At 38.8% G+C, this 23658-nt stretch overlaps 1 protein-coding gene across 1 annotated transcript in view; it reads left to right on the top strand.

The window, feature by feature from the left end:
• LOC150102861 (ankyrin repeat and fibronectin type-III domain-containing protein 1-like) overlaps positions 1–23658 on the top strand; it is a 355850-nt gene that overhangs the window by 192618 nt on the left and 139574 nt on the right. The window contains exons 13-14 of the mRNA XM_090397404.1: positions 4036–4155; positions 17318–17506. Coding sequence (XP_090253530.1) covers positions 4036–4155; positions 17318–17506 — 309 coding nt within the window. The remainder of the gene's footprint in view (positions 1–4035; positions 4156–17317; positions 17507–23658) is intronic.

The following is a 23658-nucleotide window of genomic DNA, read 5'->3' as shown; positions in this document are numbered from 1 at the left end:
TTCAGAAACCATCTCTGCCCAGGGCAGGACGAATCCACAGCCTCTTACGTGGGGGACAAAGATGTTGCCAGCTTGGCCGGCCAAAACACGTAGTTCAATTGCACAAATAATACATCGCAGCGGCCTCCATAGCCGTGAAAGGAGAATCCTATCGGAGTGCGTTGATGAATATGAAACGGTGTTTGTCAACTGCATCAACGTTTACGGGCGGCTAATATCATGACCAAGCAAGATGCTGGTGGAAAACGTCATTTCAATACAATCAAGTTGATCTTGCGATATCCGCGTGGGTGTGGCTCACCGTGAGAGATCAACCAAACGGTATTTAGCAGCCTTCATCACCAGAACGGGGTGACGTGCACTTCTTTGTCATTTTGTAGACAAGAAGTGGACTTCCACTCTTCACCATACTGAACGAATGTTTCCAGTCTTCTATTGAGAACCCACCGAGCATTCGAACAACTCGTCTTCCCTCTTCGATGACCGGCTCCAACACTTGCGCGAATTTTGTATCTCTGAAAACACTAAAAGAAATCGTCCAGTTTGTCGCTCGAATAAGAAATGGATTGTTTTCCCTTGAGAAACAAATTTCTGGTATTATGGGGGAGGAATGCATTGAAGAAAGAATGCAGGGAATACATTATTTTTATGTTTACGCGCTTGAAAGATGAGCGGACTCTCTCTCGGTGTCTTCAATAGCCCGCCACAGAAATGTGTCCCAGTCTTCTCTCCCTGTTCCTAATAAAGAGAGCGACGTTTGAAAGAAGGAAAGGCATCCGTTGCAAGATCAGGTTGTGTTGCGTGACTTATCAACAGCTTCTAACGGTTTCGTGTTTTCTCCTTCAGGTTGTAACCATGCAAATCATTGATAACGGGAGAATTCCTTTTAAATACAGAAACCGTTGAAGAGGGGGCACGCGGCTCGTTATGCTGGTTTACGTCAGAACGAGAACCCATCGTCAAAATTTGCGATCTTTAATATCTTTTTCTCCGTTTTTAATATTTTAATCTCCACCAGTGAGGTTCCTTCTCTGTTGATGGTTCACTCCACGCGCTTCCTGCGCGGGTGTTACAAAGGAATGGAATTGCAATAGCGCTGTGTCGGGGAACAACTTATACTTGCAGAAGTATTGAAAATTCGTTTATGGAGGCGATCGTAAATATCTTTATTTGGGAAAAATTACCAAATTCCTGGTGTGTATCCTCAAGAGGAGTGTATAAGAGAGTGATTGTACTTGAAAAGTGCACCATATTGTTAACTTCTCATCAACAGTTTCTATCCAAATTAGTCTTATCCGTTAATATTCCAATATTGTCAGAATTTATATTTGGCCTCATAAAGTACGCCAGACACATTGTGACCCTCCTCCCGGCCGGCATTTTTCCTGCCAGAGAACACTTGTTTTGCTAATCTTTCCTCTCTCCCATTCTATTTAAGTGACCATACCACCTGAGATTAGCTCTGCAAACGCATTCCTGGATGTTGACAATGTCAAGTTCTTTCTTAATATCCTCGTTTTTAATGCCATTGATGCCATCTGTTCACGCTCTAATCTTTCTCAGGACTCTCATATCTGCAGTCTGTCTTTGGTCAAGTGTTTTGTTTCTAATCCAACTCTCAGATCCATAAGTTAAACTTGGTTTAAACACTGTCTTGTATGCAGCTAATTTAGTGTTCCGACTAATTTCTCTCTTATTCCACATGAATTCATTCGGTTGATTCCTTGTCTGTTACCATATTTAATTTCTAATCCTCACTGAAAATTGCGCCTGAATAGTTAAAATATTTTACTTCTTCTGTAGGTTCTCCATTCAGGATGCAGTCATTTTATTTTCATGTTCCTTCCATTATTTTCATAGTCTTTGTATTCTTATTGCTAGTTTTCATTAAAAATTTATGAAGCACTTCTTATTCAAGAAATATAAATAATCCTGCAGACTAGAACCGCAGTTATTAAGAATATAAGGCTATCTGCATAAAGTAAAGAACCGAGTTGAATGTGTCCAGTTACAAAATATCAGGTTTAATGCCGCTATTCTTCATGGGTGATTCCAATAGATAATAGGTTCGGAGATAGTGCGCACCCTTGTCTTGCATCTGATTTTACACGAAGCCGTCTTCTCTTTCAACAAACATTAAACTCACATGTAGACTCTCCATCGTCTTGCATCCTATTCACATCATATAACTTAGCGTTTTAAACGAGCAGCTTTTCACTTGACGCATTGTCGTCTTTTCCGGCTGGCTGCAAAACATCAATCCAGATCTCTGTTATATTTCAATGAATTCTGAACTATGCAGCTGACTTAAATTGAAATTTAGATGATGATCACCTGTATTTGGTTTGAGTCGAGCTTATTCATCTCAGATAATTTTTCTAAGGATCTTATCTGAAACACTCAACGTGGATTTGTTGTATTTAAATGAATAGTATGAAAGATCCACTCTGGTCATTTGGAATTTGACTTTCTGATCATTCCTTCTAGTGTAATACAATCTCCTCCTGCTGTTTTTTTCTTCACAATTCTCGTTTCCGATGGCTTTTTCCACCGCAAAATCGATTGATAATCATTCCTGAGTGCATTGTTCTTCAATCTTTTCTAACACCATTCTGTCACTTGTTTCATTTAGCAATCTTTCAAAGTACTCTAGACACGGACAATATCCTTATGGTTTGCGCTGTGGCTGGAACTTGCTGGTAGTACCCAAGACAAACAAATTATTTTTTCACAAATCTTTTGAGCACTTAGCAACAAACTCCCAAACGAAATCAAGTCTGTAATATCAGGTGATACTTTTAGAAACAGATTGAGAGACTGTCTCATGGGACTGAATAATGTCGACATTTATTTTAAAGGCATATTATAGAATACCCTAAATGTAATATATTCTTTTGCAATTATTTCTACGTTATTCGTGTGCCATCGTAGATGCAGTCATTTTATTTTTTTAGTGACCGGAATCGCCTTCATTTGTATTTTTATAGTAACCAGTATGGCTACGGTTACACACATTGGGCAGCTCTTTTTAATCTTTGCAGGATACTTCTTATAAGATATGCAATATTTCTTTTTATCTGTGATTTATCGGTTGTATTCTTCTAAATACTTGCTGCACCTGTTGTATTATATTTTCATTTGTACTACTTATTCAATGTTTTAATAATATAATAACTGCACGCTTTCCTCCGTTTTTCTGAGCTTTTTCAATGGCCTCCAGACAGGGACGTATTAAGCCGGTTGGGGACCGCTGACAGTAAAATTTACGGAACCCTAAAATTTTCTATATTTGTCAAAAGTTGACATTCTCTTGCAGCCTGGTATACTTGTGTGGCAGTATTGAATTATGTCCGTTTTAAAATAATAGAAACTGTTTCAATTCATCATAGAAATGTGTAATATCCATATAGTTCTTATAGATCTTTTAATTTCTCCACATAGTCTCTTGTGGCCGTCAGGTCCGACACCCGCTTGATTCTCCTCTGCCTCCGGAGCATTTTGTCATTTTCATTCTGTTTATCTTCTGTATACTTTTCGGTCTTTCTGTGACTTTTTTTTAGCTACTTTCAATGCTATATTTAATTCTAGCCTGCTGAAAACTAGATGATCACTTCCAATTTCGCATTTGCTGCATACTATTTTGCCCGAACCAGTGTGACCTTTCCTTATTCTTGCGTCTTCTCATTCATGCACAAAGATATTCATGAATTCGTATCATGTTGGAACATGATTCCAGTGCGTGACCTGAACAGAAATCCAGCAGGTGCTTTTCATAATATTAGCTACGTTCTTTTTCTCGAAGTTTTCTCAAAACATTTTGAGTGTGGCAATCAGACATGAATAAATATAAATTTACAGTGTCGATAAAAAAAATCTTGCAGCTCTTCCGATTCCGGCCATTCTACGTTCTAAAATTCACCTGAAAAGAACGTGTAGCAGCCCTAAATGCGCTTTAGTATCGGAATTCTTGCAGTCTTATTTTTAAATATGTAAGATTATTTGAATGAGATTGATAATTTATGATTTTTTCCCCAGGACCACCCGATCCTCCAACATCAGTCCATATGGAGGTGGTGGGAACGCGTTCACTCAAAGTAAAATTCGTCGAACCCGAAACTGCCAATGACGCAAGCAGCATCGTCACGAGGTACAGAGGTAAGTGAAAGATCTCCACTTTCCTAATTACAATGAGACAAAAAAAAAAAAAAACTTTTCCGACATTTTTTTAAACTTCAGATGAGAGATTTTTAATGTATTTGCAAACTCTTGTCCTATCGTTTGACGTGCTTCCAACGGGTCTGTTGTGAATGCGACCCGCTGCTCACGAATTTATTTCATGGAGACGATCGTCCGTAATATCGTAACTGCATCTACGAAATACAGAGATCACCACCTGTTTCGATATTTCGCGTGCATGTTGCTCGCAACATAAGGCATGACATAGCTCGACGTGAACGAGCTAAATAGCAAGTCCGTTCAGCGAGGAAGTGGGATAAATGTCGCGTGGTGGGACTTTCTAGAAAATCGCACGAAACTTCACAGTTCTGGCGTGGGTGTGTAGAGGAGAGAAACAAAGCGCGAAACAGTGATGGCTTGCCAGTTTCTTTAAAAACGTACCAACATACATTGATTGAACTTATATTTTAGAGAAAAAAAAATTTTCTTCTAACGTCCTTTGTTCCCAAAAGGGAATGAGAAGAGTTCCTTTAGTTCTACCTTACTTTTTGAACCCAGTCGGACACTCAGTCTCCTCTTTCACTAAGAGTGAGCTGAAGCTATGAATGAACCAAGGTGTTTGGGGAGAGAGAGACACAAATGCGACGATCTCGTGATCCAAAATCCCAACACTCATGTTACTGTCTGTAACGGTGCGAGTTCTGAGGTTGTCTTTTTGAGGTGAAGGATTGAAAAACGGAGTTAACGGGAAGGAAACCCTACTTGTCCGTGCCAGAGAACCGGCCCAAGAAAAGCCTACGTAAGTTCCTCGAGTGGGCGAGTAGAATGAACCTACAGTAGGTAATCTTCCTCAGGTCCCCCTAACGCTATGGCAGCAAACACTATTTCTGCATGGCCACGTGAGCACCATTTACATTCGTGAAATATTCAGAGCACGCTCCAATACGTCAAATAAAAAAACACACACCGCCAATGCCTTTTGTGCCTTAAGTAATGAAACAAATTATTTCTCGCGAATTTTCTGGGCTCGCCTTTATTCGCTAGTGATCGGCGCATCTTCTTGAACGATGGAGGTGATACCTGTTCGTTTGTGCATTAAGGAAATTAACTAGCGCTTGAAACCAGCCGCAGTTTATAATAAAGCCAACAGTATTGCTTGCGCGATATTTTATTGGCGAAATGTAGTTAAGAACGGCATTGATTTGCAAGTATTTGGGAATTGCGTTTTTAACGGCGAGAGAGAGATGGCAAATTCTAAAAGGACCAAACGGGCACAGCAAACAAGCCATCAGAACCGAAATTTTCAAGAATAGAAGATCGTAAACCTCAGCGATTCGAAAATATCGTAGCTGCAACTCGGAGGAAGGCAAAAACGTGCTACGTGCGGACAAATTCATATTGATATTCTTAAGGGGTGATAGTAATAGATTTCTGTTAGTCATTCTATTTCCTGTAATAATAATCGTATGATGGTACAAATTGCCGTGAGTCCCCTTTACGGGGAGATACGGCACCATCTCAGTCCCCCCAAATTTTATCCGAGCCCCGGAACCGGCATAACTGACGAATCAAGCCTATGGCTGGGTCAGTATTCCTCACTGTAATCCGTGTGTGTTCACGTGGCCTGCTTGCGGGATGAAAAACCCCAGATAAACTGACGGAAAAAACCCTGCTGTCCATGCCCAAGACCGGCTGACTTGGCTATGGCTGAGGAAGATCCTTCAGCTCCTCGCGTCGTCGACGGGAATAGAACCTAGGACACTCCTTCCCCAGGCAAATGGTTGCGAAGCGCAAAGCCACTAGGCTAACCGCGCGAACTCTATTTCCTGTATCTCCTCTGATCAGATTTGCATCATTTACAAGGCTATGCAGAGTAGGAGACGCACTGGGTGGCGTATCCCAAAGCCCGCCATTCCTCAAATCTCTTATTGCAATCTTCATTACAATACAAATCTCTCCATTTTTTCCCTTTCATTCTGTTCTCGTGAATATAAGTATTCCATCCTTCAAGTTTATACATCAGTTTCCACTTCTAATTGGCCATTGTAACAATAATTTAAACATAAAATCCTTGCCTTCTGCTTTTTTTTTTTTTTGTAAGATTCTTTTAAGTCCCCCCCCCCCCTCGTAGGATGATGTACATAAAAATTTCAAAATAGAGTATTTGTGTGGGATTACAAATGGTAGTAACAGCAAAAATTATTATTGAAGGGGCACCAAATGAGGTTTGCTCACATACTTTTGCACGACTGTGATCAAGGAACAGACGAAGATGCAGGCATAGTTAAGTGAGACCAAAGTGAAGAAACAATGCAAGGCTTACAGTCTCATAATGTGCCACCTAGTGGGTTGGACTGGACACTTAAAAGCTGTTGGTAGCTGATGATAATTGTTTGGCTGAGGACAGTTGTGATTTCTGTTAATGGCGTGTGTTCTCATGTTTTTGCAGAATGAGAAACCCGAGAGTCCAGTTGAAAATCCCAGAGTTCTTCCCGCCGTGGACTGGTTTTCAGGACTCTGCACAAATATTGTTTTGTGCGATGGGGGATTCCTGTAGATTATGTTGGAAGCTTCAACCAAAGAAGCTCAGGAATGGTCTTTTGTAGTTGAATTTGCTTTTGTGAAAAGCAAGGTAGCCTTTTTTCTAACATATCGTGTAGTGGATAATCAAAAGAAGGTTTGCAAACCCTAAGAGGCCACAGTAATAGCACCAGAATGTAGTCTTTGTGTTCAGAGGTTCTGATGTTGGCTGGTTGGCCACTGTGGAACAGCTTTCAGCTGCAGGATACTTCGTAGACACCAGGTATAGACTGAGGAACTGTAACTTTTTCAGGAGAGAGCAGATAAATTTTTGTGTGATCTTGAAGGGAGCAGCAGGTTATTTCTTCGAGATATTTACTAACTTAATAGAATAGTGGGATAGTGATGGATTTCTTGTGGTCCACATGGCTGATAACAGTTGAGAGAGCGATATTTTCAGAAAAAAAATTGTGCGGTTAATCGAAGTTTTTATAATATCATACTGTTTGTTGTGGGGGGGGGGTGTAACTGTTAGTCGATGTGTGTGAACGGGTGGGTAGGTTTCCTGTGGATAGCGAAAGGCAAGGATTCATCAGGTTGGCATGTGATCATGACGCACATGAATCCTAGGATGGTGGATGTTCAAGCGTGTTAGAAAGGTGGTGAGTATGTCCCATAGCCAACAAGTCAAACAAAGAACATGCATATTGTATATTATGTGTGCATTTGTTCCTCTATTTGTGGAGAGATGTGTTGTAAACTTCTTATCTGAAAATGCTGAAGAACTACCAGGTCAAAGCATAAGCTTGAACAACAAGCATGGAGATCGATGACCATCGGGAAAGCACTTCGCGATGACAGAAACGAAGAATAGAAGAAATGAATGAATGCACACAGCACACTAATAAGTCGGACTGATATCGAATCCTGTGGTTGAAAACGAATTCAAGATGTTACATGCTCAGGGGAAAATTGGATGGAACTGTAGGAGAGACTAAGGGGTTGGGAGGACGAACGTATTATCAATTCTAAGAGACGATCTAATTCTCCGTCGCTGTGGCGAGTTTCTTCTAAGTTTCCTTACTGGATTTTCTCTTGAACAACTTAAACAGACGCATATGGTCAAAATTATGGAATCGGGGAGGAGGATTCATAAAAGAGGAAGGTTTGAAGTTTAGGGTTTGTTGCAAAATCAGTAACGTGTAAAGAAAAACAGTTTGCTTGATATGTAAGTGGACTCTCTTTTCACTGGAGTACAGGATTCAAATATTTCCGTTTTTTGTGCACTGCAGACAAAAGAAAATATTAAATATTGCATCGTGCGCGTGCACACATTAATTAGAAGGACGTATCCGGTATTGGAGACATTCTAAATGAAATCCACCAGTAACACTAATAACATCGACGTAATAAATAATTTTGTAGTAAAAACTATCCGTAAAAATTAACCCATTCATATATATATTATAATTAGGCTCATCCCACGAAAGAGGAAAATCGAGAGAAACCAACTCTAAGAACACACCATGACAAAGGCTCACTCATGCTGGAATATAAATCATCGGCAAGTTGATGCAATTCGCAGTCCGTGGTTGAATGTGCAGTTAACTTCGTGCCCACACACGAAACTGTGTTATAAGCACTGCAACCTCTCGTGCACGGAGTTATAGCATCTGGCGACAAAAATTTAATCCAGTTGATCTCTCGACTACCCTTCGAATCAATCAACTGCTTCCGGCCACGTCCAACATGATGGTGATATTGCACGTGATCAAGCCACTCAACGGTCGGTATTCGCTCTTCATCCCTGTTTCGAGTGCCAGTTATTATTGCACATCTGCGGAATAACTTTTACTGCGAAATCCACCGGCGATGTTATTAGTGTTACTGGTGGATTTCATTTAGACGTCCCAATGTCAAATATTGGTATGTGAGGGGGATCTGTTAATTCGTCGAGTTCTTGCCCGTTTTCCATCCCACGCACTAGCGGCTCGTACATAAGCACTGCAACACTGCAGCACTCCCCTTCCCCCCCAAGGAAAAAATTAAATTTTGTTTGTGTTTATAAATAATAACAATGCTTACAACATTATATAAATGCAACAGAACATGTTAAAGGTTACAGCTAATATTTCGACATTGATTGAATAGTTAATAATTGGAATTGTCCGATTAACGCTTTAGATTATGAAACAAATGCACTGCGATCTAACGCAGTGTCGGAATTATCACGTTCGGCCAATTGCAGCTATACTCGCCGATATTCGTTTGCGCTTGTGATTGCACTTTACAAGTGATTCCGGCACTGCTCGTTGGGCAGCGTCGCTACAGATAAATTGTATGCATGCACGCGTTATTTCTGTGAGATGCGAAACTTTTATTATTGGCGTTTGTTCGTGGTGAGGGTGAAATATTGTTAATAAAGCAACTTTTTAATATGTAAATTTATTTATTAATAAATTCGTTACTGATTAGGAAAAAAATATTTTTTTTTTATTTTGTATATGCAGCACCCCCACTTAAAATTTTCACCTGCCGCCGCTGATCCCAGGTGTGCTCTGGGCGAGCTGTGTGGTCGCAGTGCTTGGTGTCACGCGATTTCATAGGAGGGCTGCACAAGCCTTCAAGGCTACAAAACTTCTTCGGAACGTAAGACGTTATTTCCCCAAAAATAAAAATATAATTTTGCTACAAGTACTTTTAAATATCGCAGAATTTCCGAACGGCTCGTCTTACAACGTTCCACGAGGTGCAAAGCAAAAATACGAAGACTCCCGTTTCTAGCTGGCTGCGTGTACAAATCGTGCTTTTGTTCGTGGTTCGAGCGCTTTTCTGCAGCGGGAAAAATTTACACAACTCGCCGATGTGAAAGGTTTAAATTCGCAGAAATAACCGAGAGGGATCGTCGCGTTGTTCCACACTGCGTTCCTCTCTGCTCTGACGAGTGGTGTTTCATTCGCACGGGGAGCGTCTCGTCGGCCACATTTGGCAAGTTGATTGATTTCGAGGAAATTTCTTTTAAACTATTAGCATCCGAGCACAATTCCCTGCTCGAGCAGCGCGTTGAGTCAGCAGAAGAGCAGTTCAACCCTGACTCCTCATTCCGCGTGATTCGATCACTGGAAGTGAGGAAATTGGCGTTTGAGATGGCAGATCTGGACGTGGAGCGACGACGCTTTATTAATGCTGATGCGATAAATCTGTTAACCGAGCTGCTCGGTGTCACCTCGCCGTGACCTATAGTTAGCGGATGTAATGCAGTTAGACGGGTCAGTATATTTCGGTTCCCTCTACAGCGGCGTTTATTTCATCTCTCGAAATAGTCCGCCCTGATTATTTAAACTTCTTGTGCGTTTCATCTGTACTGAACGCGTTCATTCGCCGACTTGATTCGAGGAGGAAGTCGAGCTTCTGTTCGCGTTACTTCCTTGATGGGGGTTGAGCGAGTGATCTCGGGCAGGCGGGCCAGTGAGTTTTGCTCGTCTTAGCTTAACAAGCCAAAACTGCAACCACAGAACTAGTTTGGGTGCATTCTAGTTAATCGTACGTTGGTGAAATGAACTTTTGGTCCTTCCTGAAAATTTGAAGAAAAAAAAAAATGTGGACCGATTTGTCTTTTTTCTTTTTTTTTTTTAAATAAGATAACACTCAGCAAACTCGAGTTCCTGTATTTATAAATAACTGAACATTGCACTTATTCTTAAAACAACAAAAACGTTACTAGCAACACATGAAAGATTTGTGTGGCGCAACTATTAACGCAAACAGATGGAATTTCTACCGTACATGAACGTTTCAATATTTCTCATCATCCGCAGAATTCTTGGAAGTTAGTTTCAGGTTTTGTTTCATTCTATACGTGACATATTGAGATATATGCGTTACAAAATATTTTTAGAGACTTGTAATATGCGTAATATTACATATAAGCAATTCGATTTTTATGTTTGTTTCATGCTTCTTAATTGCTCCTTAGCGTAGCAAGAAAAACATCTTGGAAATTATGCCCTTCAATTGGGGATGGAGGAAAAGAGACCCGAGTCCCATCCTTGTTGTGGCATGAGATGTACTTTGTTAAATTGGTGCGTTAGCCAATCGGAGATGAAGTGGTGTGGTTTAACATAAAATTTTTCTGAAATTTAGAAGAACAAAAAATAGCAAAGCTTATTTGATGAAGCTTCTCCAACTGGAGGCTAAGTTAGATGAATATATATATATATAGAACTGCAAAACACACATTATTAGACCATAAAAGGAATGAAGACACTTTAAAAGAACTAAAAACAAAATCAACAGAAGAAAAACTAAACAATTATGAACAAAAATGGGTAGAACATGTAAACCGAATGGCCAACACCCGACATCCTAAACAATTGGAAAGAGAAGGCAGGGTAGACATCAAAAAGGATATTGGATGGATAATGAGACGGGAATAGACCAACATGGTCTGTATAATTACAGTTATGATTGATGATATATATTTAATTTGTATTTAAAGAATAGTTAAAAAGACATACCCGGTTGTATGCTTTTAGGTAGAGATGATATTTGGAGCCAAACTTGATTGAACGAAAACATATCGTAAGAGAATAAAAAATGAAACTCAATGACGGGAACTTAAATTTGTATATTCAACAGTCGAAACTGAAACATAAATAAAACCAGCAAACAAAGACGATGATGAATCGAATGGACGATAGGTTTTGAAAGCTTCAGAATTAAAAATATGGATGAAACTAGTTTAAACAAAAGCTAAACATTAAAGACTAAAAAAGGAACAAAAACTAGTCAAGTGTATACACGATCTGCAACATTGACGGATGTGCTGTCCGTTTCGTCGGAATTGTCGTCTGTTGATAAATAACTGACTGAGCTTTCTGCGTATTTTAAGATGATGTAAGATTATGTATTTAAGATTACGTATAAGACGTTTCTCCCCCCCCCCACCTCCGGAAACTCGAATTTTTCACCAAGCATACAGGCAACTCAGTCGAGAGAGAGAAAAAAACACTCAATTCACAGACCAAAAAATAGTGCTGGTCGGCAATAAAAAGTGGTATGAGCGTATCATTATTACATTCCTATTACGCTGCTAGAGAGTGCGAACAGCATCCCTTTTTAAAGGGAAACATGGATATTTCGTAGTGGCTAAGATGAAGCGTTATTTCATTGTGAAATGCGAATCAATTCTTCTCGTGAAAAGTTTCAAGAGAAGAATTAATTTTGCATCATGCTTTATGAGATCAAACACCTGCACTTAGTACTCCCGATTGACAGATATCCACTGGATAGTGAACGAGCGAGGATTGGCTGACACTTTGGAACTTAGATGACCAAACTGTTGTTATTCCTGTCGGCTTAAATCAGAAAAAAACTTGATACAACATGACGAAATTACATGCTGGCTGCTGTAGTCCAGTTTGTCCTACTGTTTTCGTCAGAGAACCAGGGCTAAAAGGGAAGCCAGCTCCTCTCTACACCGCTCACAAATGCTTAATATACGAAAGGTTTACAGTTGGTGAGCTTCATAATCCCGAAGACGTGGTCAGAAGATATATTTCTGCAGGATTGGAGTAGAGCTCGCATAGCACTCATTTATAATAAAAAGGGAAATAAAAGTGAATGAGAGAGTTACAGAGGAATATCCGTACTGAGTATTCCAGGTAAGTTTTATGCAAGCACTTTAGAAAAGGCTAAGAAAAATTATGAAAGAGAAACTTGAACAAGCTGGGTTCTGGCCAATCTGATGTTGCCACTATTGGATTATCACTTTAAGATAAAACAGTTGAGAAATCGTGGGAATATAAATACTTAAGTTTCGTAGATCTGGAAGAAACACACAACAACATGCCAAGCGAGAAGTTACAGTTATATAGAGTAAATAGAACATTATATAGAACAATGCATAGTCTATATTTAAGCTGTAAGAATTGAATTGAAGGACTTAACTTAATCCTGGAGACTTAATATAAGTCTCCAGGAGTCTTTTAACAAATGTGGCATTCATCTATTTAGACACAGATTTTTAGCGAAAATGGCAAGTTAAATAGACAAAGTAAGCAAGCAAGTGGAAAGCCGAATTAATAACTTTATAAAGAATAAGAGAGAAATTAACCGGAACAGTAAACTTGTAGTATTCAAGGCTGTGTTCAAACCAATTTCAACTTGGGAGAGTTAAGTGATGCATCGATGGCAGAATCATATGAAAAATGAAGATATTTTTAAGGAATTTGACAGTGCTAGCATTCAGGAATGTGTGAGCAGAGCTAATTTAAGGTCACTTAAACAGAATGGGAAAGGAAAAATTAGCAAAACAAGTTTTTGGTGTCTGGACCAGGATGGCATAAGGAAGAGACCAAGACTAATAAATGCAGACAGAAACGTCCTGGAAGAGAAATATAAAATCTGACAATATTGGAGTGTTGACGGTGTTAAATAGATTTGAAGGAAATTGTTGGCAGCAGTTAGTAATAAGGTTAGCTTAATCCCTGTGGTATTCTTGTACACCCAAGGAGGGAACATTTCAGGTAATTGATTTCGTTTCCCGAGACGCATAATTTAATTAACTTTGAAACACTGCGCATGGATTCATCTCATTTCGATCACATTTAAAATATTGTTGCACTTTGTTTCTCTGTCTTATTTCCAATTCTAACTAGCGAAATATTAGAGTTCAAAGCGCAATAGTTCGTTTGTCTTCTGCCACTTGTTTGGGGATGTAATCCGTGTTTTTGAAAGGTGGTGAAGAGTCGCTGGTTGGCGAGAGCCATGGACTTGCCAAGCTCGAATGCTAAAATAATATTTCATCATCACGAACCATGGGCTCACTGCCCGTTGATGTCTGATGCCTGTTTCACTATCTTCTTCCACCTTTCTTTGTCCGGTGCACAGTGTCGCAGTTTCGGTACACCCATTCCGCACCAGTCCTTTATGTCGTCTATCCATTCTCTGTATGGTCTACCTCTTCTGTTTAAACCATCCAAAATTCCAAACATAAATGTCTTTATCTTCCGGTCCTCACTCATTCTACAGATGTGTCTAAATAATTGCAGCTTCCGTTTTATAATCTTCTGCATTAGATTCTGTTTTGGTTGTATCTTCTGATAGAGCTCTTCATTGGTGATTTTCTGTACCCATCCTATTCTTAGAATCTTCCTGTAACAAGTTCTTTCAAATGCCAAAATTCTTTTTCTTGATTCCTTATTTATTACCCACGTTTCAGATCCGTACAGTACACCGCTGAAGATGCATGTTTCCAGTACTCTTAGGTTTGTTTGCAGACTGATCACTTTACTTTTCCAGATGTTATCCATGGCCTTCAGATGTGTTCTTCCCTTTGCAATCCTGATCTTTATTTCTTTTTTACAGTCCAAGTCATATGTTAGTTTACTATCCAAATATGTGAATTGTTCTACATTTTCTATATCAGTTCCATCTACTTGTATCTTTTGTTTCATGTTCTTCTCACCAAATACCATTGTCTTTGTTTTTTCAAAGTTCATAACAAGTCCAAATCTCTTCCCTTCCTCCTTTAACAGTTCCAGTGTTTTTTGTAGTTCTCTTTCGTCTTCTTCAATAATAACAATGTCATCTGCAAATCTTATATTGTTAATTCTCATTCCATGTACAGATATTCCTTTGGCATCTTCTTTCATTTTATCCATTGCTCTTTCTAAATGTGCGATAAAAATGCTTGGTGATATTGGGTCTCCCTGTCTAATACCTCTGCTTGTTTTAAGCCATTTCCCCAAATCACCACCTATTCTAACTGCTGCTACTGCATTCTGATAAACATCTTTTAATATAGCTATTAGTTTTTTTATCAATTCCACAGGATTCCAGAACTGCTAATGTCACTTTCTGGTCAATACTGTCAAATGCTTTCTGAAAGTCAACAAAGCAAGTATATATGTTTTTATTTTTTCTCCTAGCTTTCTCTGCTATTAACCTCGTTGTCAAAATCTGTTGAATTGTAGTTCTAACCTTCCTAAATCCTGCTTGCTCGTCTGCAAAGTATGCTTCCAATTGTGTTTTCAATCTTTCTGTCAATATGATCATCATCACTTTACCAAGGTGACTTATCAAGGCAATTGTTCTATAATTTTTACATTCTAGCTTATTTCCTTTCTTGTATAATGTTACTAATATTGATTTCACCCAGTCCTCTGGCATTTTCCCTTCTTTCCATACCATATTACATAGTTGGTGCATTTCTGTAACCATACTTTCACCCCCATATTTAATCATTTCTCCAGTAATGTTATCGTTACCGGGACTCTTGTTGTGTTTTAGCCGTCCTATTGCTTTTTCTACCTCTCCTCTTAAAATGTCCATATCATGGTGAAAATAATATTTACAATTTATTAATTTGTTTAATTTTTCAGTTAGATATTAATTATTGGACTAGAATATTTCTTTTATTTTAGGTTCAGCATAATAAATTTGAGTGTAAAAAACAACATACAAATAAGCAGCTCAAAGGGTTTCTAAAAAGCAATGTTTTTATGAGATTTTTTTTTTTGAAAGAAATCTTCGAATGCCTTTTATTCCCCAAGGAGAGTAAGAAGGTAGAGCGCCTCTTTTTGTGGTTAATTCAGTGAAAATTAGGAATTCTGTTACTTTTTTCCGCAATGAATAATATCTGATAATTTTCTGTGCTTATTTAGCAGAATGGAAGAAGCGAGGCTTCGTCGACCAGTTTTTTCTCTGTTTATGGTAGAAAAATTGGATTGGACTGTCTTTAAATATGCAACTGTTTCTGTTCTTCTTCTCACAGACGTGCAAACAATTTCCTCCCTCCAAACGCATTTCAGGATATAATTTATTATTTTTTATATTTCACTGACTTTACCAACAAATGCAAATTCTAGCACGACAAGAATAGCGTGCCAGAGGTCGCCATTACTTTCCAGTTAGGTAAAATCAAAAATTTAATTCTAGACTTTGCCAGATTTGTGCAATTTTGCTTAAAGTTAAGTTAAACATCAGAATGTACTTTTTGCGTAGTTTGGATGAATCTTTGGTGCGTGCCAAAAAATGAGCAGAATTTGTGACAGTACACTGGCGAAGTTGGTGAGAAACACGACTGGAACGAACAAAAGACGTCGGGGTTAATTAATGAAGTTCGAGGGCATCGTAGCGAAGTTCCGATTTTGGATTTAAAGGCGTTTTTTTTTTTTTTTTTTTTTTTTTAAGATCAGAAGTTACTGTTACAGTTAAACCGTAGGCACAGTAGCAGATTTTTAACGTCCGCCAATCTCCTATTTCCTCATATTGACCCGGCACTGACCTTTCTGAAGAGGGCGCAGCTGGCAAAAAAGTTAACTCGGTCTTCATCGTTCACCGGATTTCATCTGAAAACTCTTTTACGATATTTCGATTTTCTCTTATAATGCGGCCCCCATTTCGGTGCCAAAATTCCCAAGGACCACGAAATGTTTTGAATTTGATTGAAAGATCCGATATGTGTCGGTGAACTCCACACGCACTTTCATTTCTGTCTGATTTGAACCGAAACTCGTAATGGGGATAACGCAGCTCCATAAAGAAGTGCAGGCTTTCAAATCTGGACACAACCCCCCCCCCCCACACACACACATAAACAGCCTTCTTTTAATGAATGGCTCTGAACTGAAGGATCGTCACTGTCAGCGTTATTTCAATTTTTTTTTCTTTTTTTTTCAAATACCTCTATCTGTTGTTTTGTTATTTAACAAATTTGGCGCTTCACATTGGCAGGTGGCTTCTTCCCTAATTCGATTAATTAAAACTGGCAAATCGATAACATTCAACTTAAAACCGAGGTAACTGCAAATCGAATTTCATCCCGTAAGAATGTTCATTCTTACGGGATGAAAAAGATTAGCCAGTGACGCGCTGCAGCATTTGGCTGAACAGCCGCTGCAAGAGAGTTACTTATTTCATTGGATAGTGTCGAAAATAAGTTTTTTTTTTTTTTTTTTTTTTTTTAAAAAAGACGAGTTATTTACGTCAGGGGACAAGTGAGTACTGCGACCGGAACAATCGGAAAGATGTTAAACACAACACGCTTTCCATCTGGATGGCGTTTGCTTGCCACCACGATATTTAAATTTCGCAATTTGAAAAATCTTTTATTCTTCGATCTTCGCAAGATGCTTGCATTGAAGGGTGCATAACACCGATGATAGGCGTGTTTCATAAGTAATGATTAATGTTCATGTAAAACGCAAGCGACATTATCCGATCTGAACCCAAAGCCCATCAGACTCATAAACTGAATGCCTCTGCTACTCGTGTCAGTAAATGATAATATTGAAGGACGTTGTTTCCAGTTAGTTAACGAGCGCCAAGAATGTTTTTGTTGTTATTATTACATCCGAACGGTAAAACATTTCAACACTGGTGACCAGTTTTGCAATTCTAGTGAAGTTCTTCCAGATGTCGAGCCAATTGCAAATCGCCAAGTTAATCTTGAATTTGGAGGCTGAGGATAAAGCGGGTACCGATGCTCGTTCTCACATAGGACGTTGGGTGTCACTTGGGATAAGTCATTGCACAAGATTATTTTTAAACGGAACTAATTTCCAAATTGATTTTACCCTTATTACAACTGCATTATTTTGTTTTCTTTCTTTTCTAGTGGAATGGAGTTGTTATGAAGACTTCAAACCGCTAGCAGGCTCCCAAGAAATCTCCGACATCCAGAAACTCGAAGTGACGATCCCCGATCTCACCCAAGGCACCACGTATTTTGTCCGCGTAGCCGCGGGAAATTCCACGGGGTACAGCACGTATTGTTGCGCATCTCCGCTGTCGGCGACACCATCAAGTAAGTAAACCTTGGAATTTTTTTATTTTTTTTTTTCAGACACTCGTTTGAATTATGGGGTGGCTACGAAATTAAAGCAACAAACTCGAACCTATGACAAACATCGCGAAACTACACTTCTTAAAGGAAGCTTTTACTTTTTCAGTTCTGCAAAGAGTGAACATCTGAAGCGTCCCGTCATTTGGGTATCCGGATGATAAAAGTAAGAAAATGCAAGAATCAGAGAACTTACCGCATACAACGTGGAATATTTTGGCAGATGCTACGCTGAACTGTCCATCTGGTTTGGCCCAGAATTTAACATTTAAGCAGAGGAAATGAATGAATATGAAATGCATCTGCAGAACCAAATATTTAGACATTAAATCAAATTCAGTTAATCAAAATAAGTGTCCCATCACAGTTCTGGGTTGCCCGCTCTAACAAACGAACCACAAGAAAGGTATCATATCGGTTTTCGTATCAGGCTTCGTTTCGCACCTAAGCATCACCAGTTCATGGTTTCGCATCGCAGTTCATTCAGTCTGAATGGAAGAAATTTCGGGTTTTAAGAATTACATAATCTAGAGAAATAAGAGTGGAAAGCTATCACATAATATTAATTAATCTTTCAGCTGTATACTTTAACTCGGCGGACATAACGAACGAATGTAGTTGGAATTCTCTTTGAACGCGCATGTTTAATCGTTTACGACGATTGGAAGGATCGGCTCCGTTCTTGTATGTTAAAGCTCATTGAATAGGTCAACGCCTCCCGAAAACTATTATCCAAATCGCAGTCTTTACACCCTTAAAAAAAAAAATATTGTAGTTCGATTTATGCTGCTATGAATGAGTGAAATCTTCTCATTCAGTGCAAGAGATTTGAGCCAATAGATGGCCGGGGCTTAAAACGGAAACGAGGCTGACGTAATGTGTAATGACAAACGACTGTCAATTGCAGTTTCTTTTGCTCTCAACTGTAACTCTTATCACTTGACCACTGAACGGTGCATTTTCCATACGAGAAAACAGAAAAAAATGTTACAGGCCAACATTGGAATCAAAACTAGGCTTAAATGGACTCCTCTTCTCAAAGAAATAATATTACACGAAACTTTTTTTTTTTTCGGAAAATTTTGAAAAAGTCGTTCAGGGATTTAAAAACTGATCCCAATTAAAAATTAGGATAACCAAAAATTCTGCAGGGTATTCCTTGTTGCCGAAGGCTGAAAAGAATGCCGGAATGGAGGTTGTTGGATTTATCGAAGCTTTGATTCTTGAATTCCCTCCCACCACGCATGTAGTGGAACACGTTCGTTTCCGACCATTGTAAATCCAGTGAATCGATTTACATACCAAAAATGCCGCATTCGTAGTCGCTGTTCATATCGTCAACTCGTCATTGCACTGCTTCGAAACTTGCGAACGCAACTGTCGACCATCTACTGAACTTCTGGTATTAGGGAAATCGTTTCTGTTTTATTGCGACAGCCAGCGGGGGTTGGTAATACGTGTGACTCATTTGCAAAGTGATTCCTTCGTTGATTAAAGAAGTGCGTCAGTGATGCAGTTTTATTTTGCATCGAAAGATACCTCGCGTTCCGACGAAAATAGAATTAAGCGCCTCAGATGTTTAAGACTTTGTTGTATAATGAAATCTGTGGAGCATTCATGACTGAACATACGGACGTAGGCATAGCAATAAGATCTTTTACGAAGTAAATATTTCTTCCTAAGTATCATTGAACATCTTCAGTACAGTTAATTCAAATAATACTAGGAATTAACAGCTAGGGCGCATCCTTACAATGGAAGCCCTCTATGCGTGCAGTGTTATAGAAATAAATTAAAATATATCTTAAAAAAAAAAAAAACCAAGCTTCTACATAGATCTTTATATAAAGAAAGTGCTGAAGCGTAGGGCTTCAGCACTTTCTTTATATAAAGATCTATGTAGAAGCTTGGTTTTTTTTTCTCCAATGGATCCTGTGGTTTGGGTTTTCAATTCCGTGTTGTGCGAGGCCAGACTTCTGCGGTTTGATGAGATGGATATGTTCTTGATGTTCAGAAATGCGTTTGTTGATGGATCTGCCTGTCTCTCGATAGTAGGGCAATTTACAGGAGTGTGGGACCTCGTACACCCCGGGTAGCATAAGAGGTGAAAGTTTGTCTTTAGGGGAAGGTAACCAATTGTGGATTTGGTTGAATAGTTTGTAGGTAGCAGCCAGTTTATATTTCTTCAAGATTTTTGAAAAACGTTCGGAGATGCCTTTGACATACGGTATGGGAATCCTACTGGTTTGTTCTTGTCTAGGTTGATGTGCGGGGAAGTGACTGATGATTTTATGCGTTGTTTTTGGATTGTATCCATTTTTTATGGCGGTATTTTTGATTATTTCCAATTCTTGATTTAAAGAACCTTCGGAGGAGGAGAATCTGTGTGCTCTGATTACTAATGATTTAATGATGCAAATTTCTGAGATGGATGGTGAGCAGAATTGTGAATGTAGCGTCCTGAAAAAGTCGGCTTTCGACAGACATAGGTGGAGATGAATTTGTACATCCAGGAAGGAGATACCCTGTGGAGATTCTTTTTTGAGTGCGAATTTGATTGCGCGGATGAAGAAGGTTGATTTTATCAATAGGAACATTCTGAACAAGAAGTGTAGTTCTTGTTCAGAATGCCCCCAGACAGCAAAGACGTCACCAACCTATCGTAGCCAGATTTTTGGTTTAGCATTAAAAGTGAAAAATTTTCCTCCCAGGTGGTCTAGAAAGAGGTTGGCTAGGTCTGGTGATAAAGGAGACCCCATTGCTGTTCCTTCCTCTTGCTTGTACATTTTCTCTTTCCAGGTGAAGTATCCCGATGTAATAACAAATTTGAATAATTCGACAGTGTCGGATGGGAATTTCTGAGTTACCAAGTCCATCGTTTCCTCTTGGAACGTGTTAGTGAAGAGGGAAACAATGTCGAAGCTAATTAGCATGTCAGTTTCCAACAGTTGAATGTCTTTTATTTTTGCATGAAACTCTGTGGAACTTTTAATTGATGATACTGAGTGGCCTATGAGAGGACGAAAAAGGTTAGATAAATATCTTGACAATTTGTAAGTCGGGCTGCCAATAGAATCCACGACAGGTCTGAGTAGACCGTATATTCTAGGAGACCTGGCATGGTTTGTTCTGAGTTTTTTTATTGTTTCTTGATCTAAGGAAATGGTTTCATCTAGTAGCTAGTTCAGTTTCTTGAGCTGTGTTTGGGCGTATGTATTACTATCTCGGAGTAGTACATTCATTTTGTCATAAGTATTAGTATCTAGGACAACCGTGGTATTTCCCTTGTCAGCTGTGGTGATAATTATGTTTTTAATACGTTTTAAGGAGGTAAGCGCTTTCAGTTCTGATGGAGAGATATTCAAGTCAGAAGTTTTGGCATCATATATTATTTTTACAATTTCGAAACGCAGTCCATTTTCTTCAATATTGGACAGATGGCCGATGTTTATTTCAATGTTGTGTATAAAATCCAAATATGGAATGCGTTTAAGTGAAATGGCAAACTTATGACCTCTTTGCTAGAATATTTAATTCATCTTCTGTTCGTGGACGACTAGATAAGTTGACAACCCATTTTTCGGTCGATAATTAGTTGGTATTTTAATTGGATCGATTTAACAAGGTAAGATATGTTTTATGTAGATTAGTATTACTTATTTTTAATTGCTTTGATTCCCGTATTTTTTGAGACAATAATCGATAGTAGAAATTCTTGATTTAACATGCTAGATAATTCCGCTTCTAATTCTGTGATTTCTAAAATATTTGTTTCCAGTTCTTGTTTAGAAACTCGTAACTGATTAAGCAGTAAGATGATGGTACAACATGACAAAATTTCATGCCGGCTGGGGCGTTTCCCGGTTAAACAAGGCCCCCATTGTTTTCGCCAGCAGCCAGGGCGAACAGCGAAAAGTCAGCTACTGGAACAAATCTGAAAACGCACCCCAACTCAACATCACCAGAGTTAAAGATCGGTACTATCAACATAAGAAGCCCGAATGGCAAAGAAATGGAGCTAGCTGAAGAATTAGATAAGTACCAAATCGACATAATAGGGGTGACTGAAACAAAAAAGATAAAAACTGGTGAGATCTTTCTGAGCAATAAATACAAAATGTTATACGCAGGAAATAAAAATCAAGGAAAAGAAGGAGTAGCCATAGTATTCAACACAAAATACGATGCTATCTTCTTGAATGGCATTCAGTATCAAGTAGAGTGATGTGGGCAAATATGAGAATGGGGAACTGGACAATGAGACTTATTTGTGCCTATGGTCCCACAGAAGTTTCTACTAAGGTAGAAGTGGAGGGATTTTTTGATGCTTTAGAAAAAGCAACTGACACAATGAAAAAGGAAAAGATGGGGATCTAAATAGCAGAGTAGGAAATGCTTGTGAGACGTACAAAAATATTTCGGGAAAATTTGGAGAAAAGAGCAAAGCTAATAAAAATGGCAAATACCTGTTGGATTTCTGCTCAGGGCATGGACTGGTTATTACTAACACCATGTTCCAACATAAAAATGTGCACAAATTCACATGGAGAGAAGAGGCTAGGAATAAGAAAAGTCTCATTGACTATGTTATTGTTGATAGTGATGTTTTTTCCCTGGTGCAGGACACCAGAGTGTACAGGGGATTTGAAATTGGAAGCGATCACTCTTTAGTCTTGAGCAGGATAAAATTGAATTTCATATTGAAAAGAATAACATGTAAGAAAGTTTTAAAGCGAATAAAAGTTGAGCAGCTCTCAGATGTGAACTGTAGACTAAAATACAGAAAGATTATTGAAAGAAAAATGAAAGAGTTTGAGAACAGGAACGAAACCTTGGAGATTCAGTTGCAAGCCTTGAAGAAAACCATGATTGATTCAGCCAGAGAGGCATGTGGTGACGTTGTGTGCAAGGATAGAAAATTCGGACTCCATGGTGGACACAGGAAGTTAAAGAGGCAGTGAAGGAAAAGAAGAAAGCATATCAAAAGTTCCTGGCAAATAAGAGAGAAGCTATTCAATACGCCAATACGCTACAGTTATATGGTGTCAATGGGACATTATATCAAGGAATACTTAGTCTTTATTTGAGTTGTAAGTCAGCAGTTAGAATTGAAGGAAGTACAGGAAGATTGTTTAATGTTAATTCTGGTGTGAGACAAGGTTGTACGTTATGTCCTCTGTTATTCATTATATATATGGATCCCATTATGAAGGAAAGTGGTATTAAACATGATATCAGAATTGGAGATGTTAATGTCAGCTCTTTGCTTTATGCGGACGATGTTATACTTCCAAAAAAAAATCCGCTACAAGTCTGCAAGATTCCCTGACTTAATTGAATAACTGTTGTAATAGATATGGTATGAAGGTCAGCAATGAAAATAGGTAGAATTGTTGAAAATGTCAACTGCTTTGTGAACGCAGAACCTGTGGAACAAGTAAAACATTTCAGCTACTTAGGCACGATTTTAGCGAAGATGGTAAATTAAATATGGAAATAGAGAACAGAATCAACAAAGCTGGTATGGTAGGAAGTCAATTGAATAGATCCATATGGAATAAGAGAGAAATTATTCGGAACACTAAATTAGCTGTATACAAGACAGTATTCAAACCAGTTTTAACTTATTGATCTGAGAGCTGGGTGAGAAGTAAAACACTTGACCAAAGACTAGAGACCAGAGATATGAGAGTCCTGAGAAAGTTAGAGGCGTGAACAGATTGCATCAGTGGCAATGTCATATTAAAAACTAGGATATTAGGAAAGAACGTGACATTGTCAGCATCCAGGAAGGCGTTAGCAGAGCTAATCTCAGGTGGTATGGTCACTTGAACAGAATGGGCGATTAAAGATTAGCAAAACAAGTGTTCTCTGCCAGGTTGGCAGCAAAACGACCCAGAGGAAGACCAAGATATAGGTGGATTGATACAGTAAAAAGTGCCTTGGAAGAAAGAAGTATGAGATCTGATAATGTTGGAGTCTTGAGAAGTAACAGATTGATTTGGAGGAAAATTGTAGATAGGAAGTTAGTAATGATGTAAATTTTTCATGTAGTACTATCATATCCTGTACACCCCTTGAGGGTACATGTCAGGAATTTGATGATGGAATGGCTT

Source organism: Typopeltis vanoorti, chromosome 9 (genome assembly GCF_054136105.1).
Source record: "Typopeltis vanoorti isolate ZY-2024b chromosome 9, IOZ_Tvanoo_1.0, whole genome shotgun sequence".
In the NCBI taxonomy this organism is placed as follows: domain Eukaryota; kingdom Metazoa; phylum Arthropoda; class Arachnida; order Uropygi; family Thelyphonidae; genus Typopeltis; species Typopeltis vanoorti.
The sequence above is the reverse complement of the archived record's forward strand: the minus strand, read 5'-3'. Positions and strand labels throughout refer to the sequence as shown.